This window comes from Dasypus novemcinctus, chromosome 18, assembly GCF_030445035.2.
Source record: "Dasypus novemcinctus isolate mDasNov1 chromosome 18, mDasNov1.1.hap2, whole genome shotgun sequence".
In the NCBI taxonomy this organism is placed as follows: Eukaryota; Metazoa; Chordata; class Mammalia; order Cingulata; family Dasypodidae; genus Dasypus; species Dasypus novemcinctus.
The window spans coordinates 3,875,579-3,890,902 of NC_080690.1; the positions used below are offsets into that span (position 1 = coordinate 3,875,579).

The window sequence follows — 15,324 nt, forward strand, 5'->3', positions numbered from 1 at the left end:
ATGGTGTGATCCCCGAGCCTGGCTCCTCTCACCTGGAGTGTCTTCGAGGGTCAACCATCTTCCTTCCTTCCTTGTCAGCAGCACTGGCCCCACTGAGTACACACCTTTGCCAAGTCCTCCTTTCCCAACCTTTAGGTGCAAATCTCTTTAAAGTTCAGTCCTGACCGTGTCCTTTCCTCTCTACACTCCCAGGTAATTTCATTCATTTCCCTGCTGTTACGTGGCATCTATACACAGATGATGCCTGGATTTACATTTTGAACTTGAACCTCTTTTCTGGGCTCTAGGGTTGCACTTCTGTAGTACTTGGACATTGTTCATGAATTCCAAAAACAGATATTGGATTACATTTGTAAACTGGTCTGTTCCTCTGGGCATGATTAAATTATGATTAGGGCTTTGATTGGGCCACGTCAGTGGGACGTTGAGTCCCCACCAAAGTCCCCACCAAGGGACTCACAGAGAAAGCCCCGTGGCAGAGAAGTAAGTTGGAGCTTTGAGCCAGAGCCTGGGAAGTCAGCACACAGAGGAGCAGAGCCGCTGAACCCAGAGAGAATCGAGCCCCAGGGAGAGACAGAACTGGTCACCTGAAAGTCCACGGCTGGCCTTGTGGAGAGAGCACAGCAGCTGAGCCTGGAGCGAGATGGAGCCCGGGGAAGAGAGGAACCAGGAAGCCTGAACTCTCGGCAGCCGTCGGCAGCCATCTTGCTCCAACATGTGGCAACAGACTTTGGTGAGGGAAGTAACTTATGCTTTATGGCCTGGTATCTATAAGCTCCTACCCCAAACAACCTTTATGAAAACCAACCAATTCCTGGTATTTTGCACCAGCGCCCCTTTGGCTGACTAATACAACTTCCAGCTAACTGGCTGACCTCTCATAGGCATATCAAACAACATATTCAATATAAAACTCTTTGTCCCCCATACAAAGCTGTCCCCTCTCCCACATCTTTGCCATCTCAATAAATGATGCCAATGTCAACTTAGCAACTCAAGCCAGAGACCTAGGCATCATCTTTAATTCTTCTTTGTCCTTTCACTCCCACCCCACATCCAATCCATCATCAAGATTGGTTAATCTACCTTCAAAATGTATCTTAAAGCCTCCATTTCTTTCTGTATCCACAGGCATGGTCCGAACCGCCATCGTCACTCTGCAAACCTTTGTAACAGCCTCCTAACTGGTTCTCTTTTAGCCTTGACCCCTCCCATCCCTAAATGGCCCTACATAGCAGTGGTCTTAAAACATGAACAAGTCTTGTCACTCTCTGATTTAAAGCAGGTCATTGGCTTCTTGCTGAGCCAACGCTTTGGTCCACTCTCTTGCCCGAGGCCAGTGAGGCACCATCTTCTTGAGCATCTGCCCTCTCCAACCTCATCCCCTACCACCCTCTCTCCCTCCCAGTGCTCTGGCCCCATGGGCCAGAGTTCCTCGAACACACTGAGCTCCTTCCTACCTCCTTTGCTCACTGTTCTTCAGCTTGAACCCTCCCTACCTGCCGCCCCAGCTCCACTCGGCATGAATGGCTCCTTCAACTCTCAGCTTACATGCTCCCTCCTCAGTGAGGTCACCCCAACCAACCTCTCCCCAAATAGCCTCTTCATCAGCCCCTTTGGAGCACTTCTTATCAGCCCCAAGAGGCAGGACCATGGCGGCCACACCACCACCACCTCCCCGGGACACACAGTGACACGTAGGGGTGGTCGGTGAAGGGTGAGGGCGTGGGCCTCTGGCTTAGGGTCGACGGAATCCAGGCACTGACCCCTGCTCCCTCCCAAGTCCCCACTAACATGACAGTTAAGGGATTTTTTTTTTTTAAGGCATAAACCCACAAGGATAAAGAGAACAGGAGAGAAGTCCATAGTCACATGTGGGAATCTGGAAACTGATGGGAAAGTGAGAATTCCAGCGGTAAGAGGAGACAGCCAGGAGCAGCGCCCAGGGGCCAGGAGACTCGGTAAAGGCCAAGTTTGGGAATGAGACCTGTGTGAGAGGGTTCGCATCCTGTCCGCCACTCACCAGCTTTGCCACAGTGCCTCTTGGAGCTTTCAGCTCCCCGCGGGGAGGACAGCCCCCCGCGGGGAGGACAGCCCCTTCTTCTTGGGGCTGTTCTGAGGATTAAGTGAGACAGTAGAGCTGAAGCCCCTGGCACAACACCTGCCCAGGGCAGGTGCCCATCAGAAGAGCCAGGGATGGTCCAGTTTAAGCACTCCCACCTCATGACAGGAGCCGTCCTTGGGGGAAGGAGCTGAAACGGCCTTGTTCAGAGGCAGAGCTGGGCTTTGGGGTCACTCAGGGGCCATTCTCAGTTCTCAAAGCAGGACTCCGGGCCCTGCAGTTCCTGGCATTTCCTGTCTTCCCAGAAGGCAAGGAGGGCCTCCCAGGGAAGTCAGCTGGGCCTCTGGGAACCACATCAATTCTAAAGCAACGGGAAAACGCTGCCGCCGGGGCCTGTATTTAGCCCGCTCTTACCTGTAAACTCTAGGTCGAGCCCTCCCCCCGGAACCTCTCTGGTCACAGCACTAAGGCCGACCTTCCTCTAGTACCAGGCGGGCTTCTGAAGGGCATGCTCTCCTCCCCCGCCCCCCGGCCTCACTCCTACCCACCAGCCGGGGTGAAGAGCCCTTGGCACCGGCCATTGCTCCTGCTCTCTTCCTGCAAAGGTTTCATTCAAGGATTGGCTCTGCTTCTCCATGCAGGGTCTCCAGACTCCTAAGGGGACTGATGCTTGGAGGCAGGTGACGGCAGGGCAACAGAAGGCTGTTAAGACCGGGAAAATGCTCGCTAAACCGCCGTCTCAACTGCTTTTTAGATTAAAACCTGCGAGTAGCCAGCGACTGAGCAGACTGAGGGAAACGAGTCCCCACCCAGCTCCACCAGGGACCCCGGAGCCCGCACTGCCATGCGCTGGCTGGTGGCCACCCACTCCACCGGCATGAGCTTGGGGGGGGAGGCGAGGAGCCCCAGAAGTAAAGGACCACGGCTACTCTAATGGAATTTCACCCTCATGTAAGTCACGTGCAAAGCCCCAAATGGTACCCAGTAAAGGACTGCTGGCATGCGTGTGAAGCCACAGGTCAGCTCCCTCCAATTCCCACTCCTCAGGCAAATATTCTCAGGGCAGCACCTGCCCTCCCCCTTTCTCCAGTCCCAAGCTTCACAGCAGATGGAGCGGGCTTGGAAGAGGACGGACTCCAGGAAATCTGACCAGCAGCAGTTCCTGGTGTGTTCCTCCCCCAGCCCTCTGATGGCTGCCAGCTGGCAGCTACACAGACAAGAGGCAGGATGACCTGCACCCCGCTTCCCCCATCAGCCCAAACAGGGCTGCGGTGGCAGCAACAGGCCTGTCTCTTCAGGAGCAGTGTCCCCCAACTCGACTCAGCGCACAAGGGTGGACAGCCTCCCTGAGGAGCAAACGCAAGGACTGGCTCAGCCAAACTTGGGGGATTAATGGCTATTATCATGGTACAAAATTAGCTTCTCCCCTTGCCCTTACACACTTCCTTCTGGAACTAGTTTGCTTTGAGATGCATTTGTAGTGTGAACCTTCTTCATGGCTTATATTCAACTGACTCCATGATTCTCCAATAAAGAAATTTTTTATCAACTTTCTGCATCCCACACACCAACTACCCACCCCCCACACAGTTCTGGGCTATTCCATATTTCCCACGTGCCTGAGGGGTGGCAAGGGCAGGGCATATTTCCTTTCCCCACCCCCACAATCCTCTTGGATATGACCCAGGTTTAAGAACTGCCGAGGGGAAAGCATCCCAAGCGTTGCACTGCTATGAATCAGGGTCAGGACGGCGCCGGGGCCTGGTTTCTGCTCGTTTCTACAGTTCCTCCTCCTGGACTCACTCTCAGGTCTGGGTCCAACGCGAGGCCTCGTGACCCTGAAGTGCCTGGTGTGTGCTGGGGCATCTAAGAGCAGTCTTGGTCAAGAACCCTGAATTCTGTTTACTTTTGGCACGTTATCCCTTCCCACAATTTAAGATGCAAGATTTGTGTTGTTTCACTTATATCCAAAATACATTTACTTAAGACACTTGGGAGAAGTCTACTATATTTCAAACAAACACTTTCACTGAATTATCTTCAAAGAACTGATCACAAAGGATTTCAAGTAAATTGGTAATTTATTAGCATCGTTACTGTCTTACATCGCAGTTTCCAGTAAGTATGTTGAGTTGAATGGAAGTGACAGAACAAAGTTATGGTTTAGATAAACGTACAGCAGGTTTTTATTTTTTCCACTCATTCTTGTCGTAGTCCCACTTGGCGGAAAAGCCCTGGATTGGGCTGACCTTCATGTCGAGCATCCTCTTGGTCTGCTTGGCCACCCAGTCTTCGTCGAAGGTGTGCGGGATGGGGCCATACACTACAGGCCAAAACAGTTTCATGAGGCAAGACAGCTCGGCAAGGTGCTTCTAAGCCAGCAGTGGGAGGCGTTAGCTCTTCCCCAACACACTGGCAACCTGGCAGCCAAGTCATCTCCCACCCACCCACTCCTGAATTTAAATTATTCCTTGGTTCATAAAAAGTTAGTAATAAAATAATTAAGCTAAAGGAAAACTATCTTCTCTACAGTATTTAGACAGCAGGGTCTAGAGGCATGGAGCACAAGACAACCAAACACAACTTGGGAAAAGAGAAAATATTTAGGAACGGGGTCTGTTGTTAACCTGCATCCACATCATGCGAACCCCAAGGACAGGAAGAGGCCTGTTGAAAATGGGAAAATACCTCTTCTGCCGGGCAGAGGGAACCCCAGAGAAGCGCACTGGAGTGAGCAGGCAACCCCAACATGTCTAGGCAGAATCTACTAGATCTGATGACCGGAGCCTGGTTACTGAGCTGCAATCCTGTAGAAGCTGAGACAGTTCCTTCCCCATGGTCTAACCTCCTGAATCCCTCTCTGGAAACCGCCGGGGTGAGCAGACACACTGCTACCGAGAACAGTGTGCTGCCCCAAGCAGGAAGTGTGCTCACTACCAGACAAGCCTGGGCCACTAGCCGGCAGCCCCGCCACGGGGTGAGGTGAGCACGAGCTTCCCGGAACCGAGGTCCTGCTGCCGGCCCCACGGCCCCAGGCACCGAGGGCGGTGCCGTCCGGACTAAACCTGGGCCTGGTTGGTTGAGGAGTCCTCACCTGCGAGGCACACTCCCTCCACCCCTTCTTTCCTCTGGACTCACCATAGTGCTTCTCCCAGATCAGGATGAGGCCAGTGAAGCCAATGAAGAACAGGGCGGCTCCCACCACCGTCTTCCACTCGTTGGTGCCTCTGTTCATTTCCGCAAAGCTCTCCTTGAATTTCATGCGATACACTGGAACAAAAGGAACAGCCTTGTGCAGGCAAAAAAGCTATGTGGGGGGAGGAGATGTGGCTCAAGCAGTTGAGCGTCCACCTCCCACACGGAAGGTCCCACGTCCAGTTCCTGGTGCCTCCTGAGGAAGACGAGCGGACGATGACCACAAACCATGAGCAAACAGATGACGGAGCCATCTCAGTAGGGGAAGTCACACGGACCAAGGGCACCTCCTCCACGGTGCTCAACCTGAGGGATAAATCCCAGGCTGGGAAGGCAATGAGGGCCTAAGGGCCATAACACACACACAAGCACATAGGTGCAAACACACACACAATTAGGAGTGAAAAAGGGAAAAAAAATGCATGTAGTGGTGCTTTGGGTGAAAAAACATCAATGAGATTATTTCTCTGTTAAATTACAGTAAGGGTTGTATTTAATTACATCACTTTCATGCCCCTTCTCTACCTAGCAGTAACACTCTTTTGCAGATCCTCTTCTAGTAACTTACAGTAAACAAGCCTGAGAGAACAGATGCCTGGAGAGGCTGCTTCACGTCCTATTCAGGCCCTAGCCCGCAGCCAGGCTGCAGATCTGCCCCGGGATCAATTCCCAGGTCCGCATCCTGCCAGGCTCCACTTCCTCCCCACGCTCCGGAGAGCAGTGCTGCGAGGCCGTCCAGTCCTTGGGGTGACCCACACCGTGCACACGTGTGCTGCAGGCCAGGCAGCTGGGGGCTCAGGAACTGTGGTCAGGAAACGGAACTGGCGGCAGTGACTACGAGGCCAGGCTGTCAAGTCAGGATGGGTGGCAAGCAGAAGAAACCCAACCAGGAAAAGAACTCTCTAGAACCGCATGGGGCCCTGCAGGTAGCCTAATCTGACCCCTCCTTTCAGAGAGAAGAGTGATTCAGCCAATGTATTACCTGGTCAGTGGCAGAGCAAGGGTCAGAACCAAAGTGCCGGGCCCCTGGCTAGGGGCTTGCCATTTTACCACCCCTGGTAAGGGCATGAGGCTAAAAACCTCACGTGACAGAGGAGGAATAAGAGGACAAAGGAAAATAAAAGACCACATGTCCCTGAGTGACCTAGAGAGTAGAGTCTCAGGATGAATTTCTTCTTTGGTCTCTGGAATTCAGGTGCATTACCATTTATTGTCCTTGCTGACTAAACCTTGTTCCCTAATCTTTCATTAAGAAAGCAGGTAAATCAAAACCAAATGTTCCCCATCTTCATCTGAAAAAAAAAAAAAAAAAGGGCCACATCAAAGCCATGGGAAAATCCTCATAAGCAGACTCACTTCCTATATAATCTTAAGAGCAACTAGAAGGTATGGGGAATGGCAGGAAGAGATGAGAGGTGGAGGCACCTTTGGGACTTGGAATTGCCCTGGATGGTGCTTCAGGGGCAATCACCGGACATTGTAAATCCTCCCAGGGCCCACTGGATGGAATGGGGGAGAGTGTGGGCCATGATGTGGACCATTGACCATGGGGTGCAGAGATGCCCAGAGATGTACTTACCAGGTGCAATGGATGAGTCATGATGATGGGAGTGAGGGTTGCTGGGGGAGTGGTGGGGTGGGGGTGGTAGGGTTGAATGGGACCTCATATTTTGTTAATGTAATATTTTTACATAATCAATAAAAAAAAATAAAAAATAAAAAAAAAAAAGAGCAACTAGAAGACTGTTCTTTTCGATCCCTTTGGCCAGCAGGGTCAGGTTACACATTTGGCCTCCGACACAATCCCTTGACGTAATCCCTAAAGGCACTATTTCCTAACCTGGCCTAACCGTAAAACTCACCTGGAATGCCTGTAAAGTATACAGATCCCTAAGCCCCACCCCAGACTAACTCAGTCACCAGTTAAGTCACTGGCTAAGTGACCTTCACAAGGTCACGAGAACCCAAGGATCCTTACTCCAACTTCTTTCAATCAACTTTTTATCCTGAGGAAAAGAGACAGAGAGAAAGAAAACATCACTTCTAGTTGGTCTGGAGTGCATTTTTATACTTAATTTGAAGGCAGGCATGCCTCATATATCCAGGATGTAAAGCCAAACAAGCAGCAAGTAGACAGCTATCCACACCTTCTGTTCGTCCCAGCCCTCATGTTCAAAATGGTTCCCATGCTGCGAAGCCCCACCTTGTCCAGACTGCCCTCCGCAAAGCTGGCTGTGCATACCCGACCCACCCTAGAGGCTAGAGACAACATGAGAACTGCAGATGACACTCAAGACACTCTAATAGATTATGCCAAACTGGACACCCACGTTCAACTTTCTCATCCATGGAGAGGCTGCTCCAGGAGGCCTTCTCCTTCTCTTTCAAGGCCTTCTGGCTGGCAGAAAGGTGCTTGACATGAGCCACATCAGGCAGGGGATAGTCACGCCGGTCGACGTAAGCTGGGAGAGCAAAGTCTTCACTCTTCACGACACTTCCTAAAGGAACAAACCAGGTAAATAATTTAAAATCCCTAAGTTAAGAACCACAACCGAGGTGCTATTTCTAAGAACAGAAATAAGCCTATGTATGCACGCATACTGAAAACTTCAGTCATCTCGGGGATGTGGCCACTGAAGGACAGTTACATAGAAAAGGGAGCAGACTTGCCTGGCTAGCCCCAGATAGCAGAAGGAGGATAGAGGGCAGAGGGCTAACGAGAAGATTCTATTACAGCCAAAGAACTGCCAGGGGCACTCTAACTACTACGGACACCAAGAAACTCCTGAGGGTCCACTTTCTTCAATAAAAAGGCTTTTAAGTCCGCAGGGAATCCCTGCTCTCAGGGACTCCTTGCTCTGGCCTGGAGGCTGGACCAAATGGAGGTCCTTCCGTGCGTGATCCAAACTAATGAAGAACAAAAACAATATACAATTCATAAAGGAAGCATGTGTTCAAAATTAAAAGCAGGGAAGTGGACCTGGCCCAGTGGTTAGGGCATCCATCTACCACATGGGAGGTCCACGGTTCAAACCCTGAGCCTCCTTGACCCGTGTGGAGCTGGTCCATGCACAGTGCTGATGCGCACAAGGAGTGCCGTGCCACACAGGGGTGTCCCCCGCGTAGGGGAGCCCCACGCGCAAGGAGTGCACCCCGTAAGGAGAGCCACCCAGCGCAAAAGAAAGTGCAGCCTGCCCAGGAATGGCGCAGCACACACGGAGAGCTGACACAACAAGATGACACAACAAAAAGAAACAGATTCCCGTGCTGCTGATAAGTATAGAAGTGGTCACAAAAGAACACGTGGCGAATGGAGACTGAGAGCAAACAACTGGGGAGGGGAGGGGAGAGAAATAAATAAATAATAAATCTTTAAAAAAGAAAAAAAAAACATTAAAAGCAGAGCTATACAAAAATATGTTTACTAGAGCACTGTTTACGGTGCAAAAACCTGGGACCAGCCTGTGTCCATTAAAGGGCTGACTTAGATTATGCTCTCTGCTTAGAAACGTACCTCACTGGAGCCATCGGCCATGTTTTTTTATTTATCAAGCACCTACGCTATGCCAGACTTGGTTACAGCCATTTGGGATCATCAGTGAACTCTCAAAGACTCCTGCCTTCAGACGCTTACATTCCAGAAGTGAGAAACATACAACAGACCTAACTAATGTGTAAATTACACAGTACACCAGAAAATGAGTGCTCTGGCATTTTAAAGAAACAGAAAAAGAAAAATGAAGAGCCAAAGAAGGGGAATCAGGAGGATGTGTGTATGGCAGGGAACACGTTACAACAAAGAGAGCAAGGTAGATCTCTGTGCTCAAAAGGGAAAGGCAATCGTGTGATTCAAACAGAATACAAACATTACCTTTCTCTTAAAAAAAATCTAAATTCTGTCTGTATACTCAAGTGAAACACACCAAAAGTCCTAGACAAGTGGACTAAACGGGGACCTTTGTTCTAATTTTGTCAATTTGTTTAATGGCAAATACTTCCCAAGTTTAATATTTTGAAACAAACTCATTTCTCATGAGTAGAGAATTTGAATTAAAAATAACAGTAAAGAATTAGGAGTCAGCATAGGTGGTCATTAATGTTTCCATGTCTTCAAATGAGCAAGTACTTGTATATCATGGGCGGGGGAGGGGGCAGAATTCAGAAAGAAAAGAAAGATGTTCCAACAATTTGTATTCGGAATTTTCTTGCTGCCATAAGCTGCTACTTCAATTTTACCTACATTTGCAAGAACATTTTGTGTTCCAAATCCATCTGGAGATATGAAAGCACCTGCAGAGTGTTTCACCTCTCCCAGCTTAGTCTCCTAAATCATATTAACAGTGAAATAAAACATCAAGTCCTACATAAATTGGTACAATTTCTCTAGCTGCTTATCACAGCCATGCCAAGTGGGTAGAATACTTATAAATTTATACTCAGCCTCATCTGCAAAAGGATTTGAGGTGAAAACGACTGATTACTTGCCAATTTTAAAACTGTAAAATTCCATTAAAACAGCCTTAAAAAAAATGGTATCACATTGAAAATTATCAAGTTCACTCAAAAAAGTCTCTAAAAGGTTTAAAGTTCTCAGCTTACATATCAGTTATTAAAAAGAGATATAAACTGCAGGGATGTTATAAAATTTTGTGGTGATGGTTGCACAACTCTGTGGATATACTAAAAACAATTGAACTATACCCTTTAAACGGGTGGTTGTTAGGGGAATTGTATCTCACTAAAGCAGTTCAAAACAAAAACAAAAAACTGATGTCAACTCTCATAACCTTGGAGCACCCTAAACATAAAACTGCATTTTCTAAAACAAAGTGGCCAACCATGGCTGGGGTTCTCCGAGCTCTACGTCTGTTCCCCAGCAAATGGGGGAAAAGCAGAGGATAATGCAGCACCTGCTTCCTGGTCTAACAAACGGTTCCCATTTCTACCTTTGACCTAGATGGTAATTTTAATTGAGCCCTTCACTGGTAAAGTCCGGTGAGTTTGAGTTCTCCTCTCCATCAGAAGATTCACTGTACAAATATCCAACCTGACAACAGTGACTACTGACAGTATTCTGTATTGTTTTGATATTTCATATTGACAGTAGATTTGTGTATTCATGTATGACTCTTACAAATGACAAGTTAAAAATTAAACAGCATGCCCAAATAGTCAAAAATGTCTTAAAAAAGAAGAACAAAGTTGGAGGACTCACACTTCCTGACTTTAAAACATGTTACTTAGGGGAGCAGATGTGGCTCAAGAGTTGAGCGCCCACCTCCCACACGGGAGGTCCCAGGTTCAGTTCTCAATGCCTCCTAAAGAAAACAATGAACAAAAATAATGAGCAAACAGACGAGGGAGCCAAAAAGAGAAAAAAGATTTCTTAGCTACAGTGGTGAAAACAGCATAGTACTGACATAAAAACAGACAGACTGACCAATGGAACCGAATCGAGAACTCAGAAATGGAGCTTCACGTCTATGATCAAGTGATTTCTGACAAGGCTGTCAGGCCCACCCAGCTGGGTGAGAACAGTATTCAGCAAATGGTGCTGGAACTAGATATCCACATCCATGAGGAGAGAACACTTATCTCACACCTGACACAGAAGTGAACTCGAAATGGATCAAGGACCGACATGTAAAGGCTACAACCATAAAACTCCTAGAAGAAAATGTAGGAAAACATCTTCAAGATCTTGGGGTAGGCAGCAGCTTCTTAAACCCTTAAAGCACAAGCAACAAAAGAAAAAATAGATAAATGGGGCTTCAAACGTAAACATTTTTTTCTTCAAAAGACTGTCAAGAAAGTAAAAACACAGCTACTCAGTGGAAGAAAATATTTGGAAACCACATATCCAATAAGGATTTGATAACCATGTTGTATAAAGAGATTATACAACTCAACGATAAAAAGACAAGCAACCATATTTTAAAAATGGGCAAAAGACTTGAATAGACATTTTTCCAAAGAAAAAATACAAATGGCCAAAAGCTCATGAAAAAATGGTCAGCATCACTAGTTATTAGGGAAATGCAGGAAAAAAAACTACAATGAGATACCATTTCACAACTTAACAGAATGGACATTGCTTTTGTTTTTGTTTTTAAAGAAATCTGCAAGTGCTGGAGAGGATGTGGAGAAACAGGAGCGCTCCCTCACTGCTGGTGGGAATGCAGAACAGTGCAGCCGCTGTGGAAGGCAGTTTGGTGGTTCCTTGGGAAGCTGAATGTAGAACTGCCATATGGTCCGGGAATCCCATTACTAGGAATATATTCTGAAAGACTGAAAGCAAGGACGCAAACTGACATTTGCTCACCAATGTTCACAGCGCATTATTCACAACTGCTAAAATATGGAGCCAGTCCAAGTGCCCACCAAGCAATGAATGGATAAACAAAATGTGGTACATACACACAGTGACATACCAGTCAGCTGTAAAAAGAAATGAAATCAGGATGCAAGACAACATGGATGACCCTAGAGGATACTATGCTGAATGAAATAAGCCAGACACAGAGGGATATTGTATGGTCTCCATAATATGAACTAAACACCGTGAGTAAACCCATGCAGGCAGACTCTTGAGTACAGGTTACTAGGAGATAGAATGTGGGCTGAGGATGGGAACTGATGCTTAATGTATATAGCATTATTAATAGGGTTCACTGTACAAGTAGAAATAAACAGTTGAGAGTTACAAAAAAAAAAAATTTAAAGGGCATGACCTGTCTAGTGGACAGCAGTTCATCTGTCACCTGCCTTCTATGAGCTGGAAATACAACAACAAATGAGACAAGCAGGGTCCCTGGCTTCAAGAGGCTGATAACACACAAATATACAAGGAAACCCACAGCATGCCAGTGCTGTAAGGGTGACGTATGACAGGGAACTCCTTTAGAACAGGGGTCAGGAAAGGGCATTCTGAAATAATCTTTGCACAAAGGGTGAATGATGTTAAAGAGGTTTCCACCCACAGCTCAGCAACTGAGGCAGGAGGTGCCAGTGAGGTCCCAGGTCCATCAGAGAACAAGGTATGGCCCTGGGCGTAAGCAACGGGAAGAGGGGCTGGGTGCTGGTTTTCTTTTCCTTGAGTAGTGTATAAGATAGAAAGGCAGACAAGGCAGGTGTAGACTTTCCTCTAGGTACACCAAGAAGCCACTGGACAGCTTCCAGAGGGGGTGTAACTTCATTTACTTTCTCCACCAAAAACACATCGAATAAACAATGGCCATTATAACTCTCTAAGGAGAACTAAGATGGCTTCTTATAAAAGCTTGGAATGACCACAAAAGGCCATGGAAAAACTTTTTTAGGGTGACAGATCTTTGTGTCCTGACTGTGGTGGTTACACAACCAGGTAAGCTGATCAAGATTCATGGAACAGTATACCTAGAAAAGGTCAATTTTACTTCTGTGAATTATCCTTCAAACAAAACAAAGCAGCTAAGGACATACAGCAATAAAACCAAATTGAAAGCTAAACGTACCTTTGTCATAAATGATTTCCTGGACTTTTAATGTATTTTTTTTCCTATGTATTAAACAAGGAGTTTTTCTTTATTACCCACTTATTTAAATAGCTGTTACCTCGAGACTATTCTTACTAAAATGATCTGTCCACAGTGGGAACTCTGGGTAGTCAAAGGGACCTGGAGAAAAGAGTATTGTCAATTGAAGAACACAGTCTCACTGAGAAACCCACAAGTAAAGCAGTTACAGGTAAAGGTAGTAACTGATTACTAATCACCCGGATACATAAACCTTCCTCTCCAACCTTAGCGTCCACCACCAAGAGGTGCCCTGACCCTTCAGTAACATGCAACTTGCCAAGCTGATCCGGATTTTTGTTCCTGTGCTTGCTTTTCCCTCTGCCTGGAATGCCATTCCTCCCTTGTGTTTGACGTTAAACCTTCTTGTCTTTCAGCAAAGTCGAGCTTCTCCAGAACTTCCCCAAACCCCAGGACAGGCTAAATGCTTCTCCTCTCGAGGCCACCAGATTCCAGGCATCCTTGGAAAGGGGCCAAAAGGCATACTCCTTTTACTCAGTGCCTAACTCAGTGTCTGTCTGGTACAAAGAAGATGTTCAATAAAGACAAAACTAAACCGATTCAGTGCCAGGCAGTGTATCTCAGGTGAGGAAAGAGATTCCTAAATGGAAGCAGCTTTTAAAAGATGGAAATGAGATTAAAACCCAGCTTGGTCTTTGAAGCTTAAGTTCTTTCATTTCCACCGCCCAAAATGTAAACAGTACTGAAGACCAATAGTTGGGAGTTTTGGAAATGAAAAAGAAAAAAGATTAAGGCCCAGTGTGGCAGAGATCTCTTGACAGGGTCAAATGTGAGCTGAACTTGAGATAATGGGCAGGGAGGGGAGGAAGAGGGAAGGGGATCAGTATAAGCAAAGACACAGACTAATATTCAGTATGACTTAAAGTATAGTACTTAAGCTAGAACTATATACCCTGTTAATAACAGCAAGCAAGATCAGGATCTGAGTCGTTTTTGTTTGAAACTCCAGTGCCCACCACAGGGCCTTACAAACAGTGGGAGCACAATGAAATTTGTTCTTCCGATTTAAAAGCAGGAAAAGGGAACAGGAACAGCTCAGTGGTTGAGCACCTGCTTCTCAGGTATAAGGTCCTGGGTTCAATCCCAGGCACCTACTTAAAAAAAAAAAAACACAGTAAAAGTTGCACTTACCATGTGCTCGCGCACACACTGAGGTGGAAATTGCTCGCTTGCCAATTAGGCTAAACACTCTGGTGGTCAACATTCTGAAAGACAAAAACATATGCCTTTTCTCCACGAACGACAGCAAACTCCTACTAGGGATGAGTCTTCCTTTTGCCTCAGTGCATTTTGGAAGTTGAAGAGATTCTTTCATTTTTCTGCTTCTCCTTGATATAAATGAGTTATTCTTCGTTACTGACTCACAATTCACAAAATAATTTACATTAAGATTTTACGTAGCAGTCAGCATGTTTTCACTGAGATTCATTACAAACCAAGTGTAATGATGTATCAAGGAGAAAATAATTTTAACAAGAAATTCTGAAAAAGCTAGAAATCATTAGTGCTGTGTTGCCATGATGGGTTCTGTTCTTTGGGGAAAATGGTAATCTCACAGGTACTGGCATGCATTACATTCAACTGAGTATTTGTTAAAAACCAAGTATGTACACAGGATTGGAAATCGCAGGCAGGAAGAAAGGCTGCAAACACGGCCTCTTTCCACGTCCAATCCCTCCAGTCAGCGGGTGTCCTGGATGACCCACCTCTCACCTGGGCCCTTTGTCACTCAGGCCCAACTCACCCGACCCATCCCCCTTTAAAAAGTGCACCCTTTAGAGGGCTGTAGACGATGAAAAGAATTCCGAACACATTCGGGAAATACGCCCACCGGGGCAGCGTAAACAGAATCACGACGTCAGGACCCAACTCGCTCCTTTTCTCCTCGGGCCTGGCTTTTGCGTAGGCTGACACTGGGCGCCTCCCAGGCCCGTAAGCGGAGCGTCTCTCCGTTAAATGAGGAGCGGTACTGCAGACAGCGTTTGGGGATTTCGGCCGGGATTGCAGGTGCAGCCCCGGGAACCTCCTGCTCGCGGGCCCGCGCCCTGGGCCAGCGGGCGCTCCAAGGTCAGAGGCCGGCGCCCGCGCGGGGGCCGCGGCATGGTAGGTGCAAAGCGGGCCGGCGCTTCCAGGCGGCTCCAAGGCCGTGTCCCGGCGGCCCCCCGAGCCCGCAGCCCCCGCGGGCGGGCCTCAATGTCACCGGGCTGCGAGGCCCGGCCGCCGCCTCCCGCTAAGTCCCGAGCCGCCAGGCCGCGGGCTCGACGCTCGGGGCTCCTCGCCCCGGACCCTCCCCAGCCTTTCCGCGCGGCACGCGCCGCCCCCCAGCCTCACCTGCCGCCGCCCGCCGCTTCCCACCGCGACCACCCTTTACACCCCGGCTGCCCGCGACCGGAAGAGAGCGAGGCCGCGCCGCGGGGCACCACGGGATCGCGGAAGACTCCGCCCCGCGCCCTGCCGCTCTGGAGGTCATTGTGAGTGGCAGGCAGAGAGCGA

General features: G+C 48.1%; 1 protein-coding gene across 1 annotated transcript; it reads right to left on the bottom strand.

Moving 5' to 3' along the window:
• Positions 1 to 4,124: 4,124 nt before the first annotated feature.
• Positions 4,125 to 15,309, bottom strand: COX4I1 (cytochrome c oxidase subunit 4I1). The gene is made up of 5 exons (XM_004478021.4): positions 15,163 to 15,309; positions 13,963 to 14,036; positions 7,588 to 7,755; positions 5,201 to 5,332; positions 4,125 to 4,385 (listed from the first exon to the last, which is right to left on the bottom strand). The coding sequence occupies exons 2-5, from the start codon at positions 14,033 to 14,035 to the stop codon at positions 4,249 to 4,251; spliced, it is 510 nt and encodes a 169-aa protein (XP_004478078.2). The 5' UTR covers position 14,036; positions 15,163 to 15,309; the 3' UTR covers positions 4,125 to 4,248.
• Between the last annotated feature and the right edge of the window lie 15 nt (positions 15,310 to 15,324).

Excerpts from the sequence above, each read along its gene's own strand:
- COX4I1 (XM_004478021.4), bottom strand. The coding sequence starts at position 14,035 with ATGTTGACCACCAGAGTGTTTAGCCTAATTGGCAAGCGAGCAATTTCC. Across the intron at positions 5,333-7,587 it reads CATGGATGAGAAAGTTGAAC|TGTATCGCATGAAATTCAAG; the intron begins GTGGGTGTCCAG and ends CTTTTGTTCCAG. Across the intron at positions 4,386-5,200 it reads GATCTGGGAGAAGCACTATG|TGTATGGCCCCATCCCGCAC; the intron begins GTGAGTCCAGAG and ends TTTGGCCTGTAG.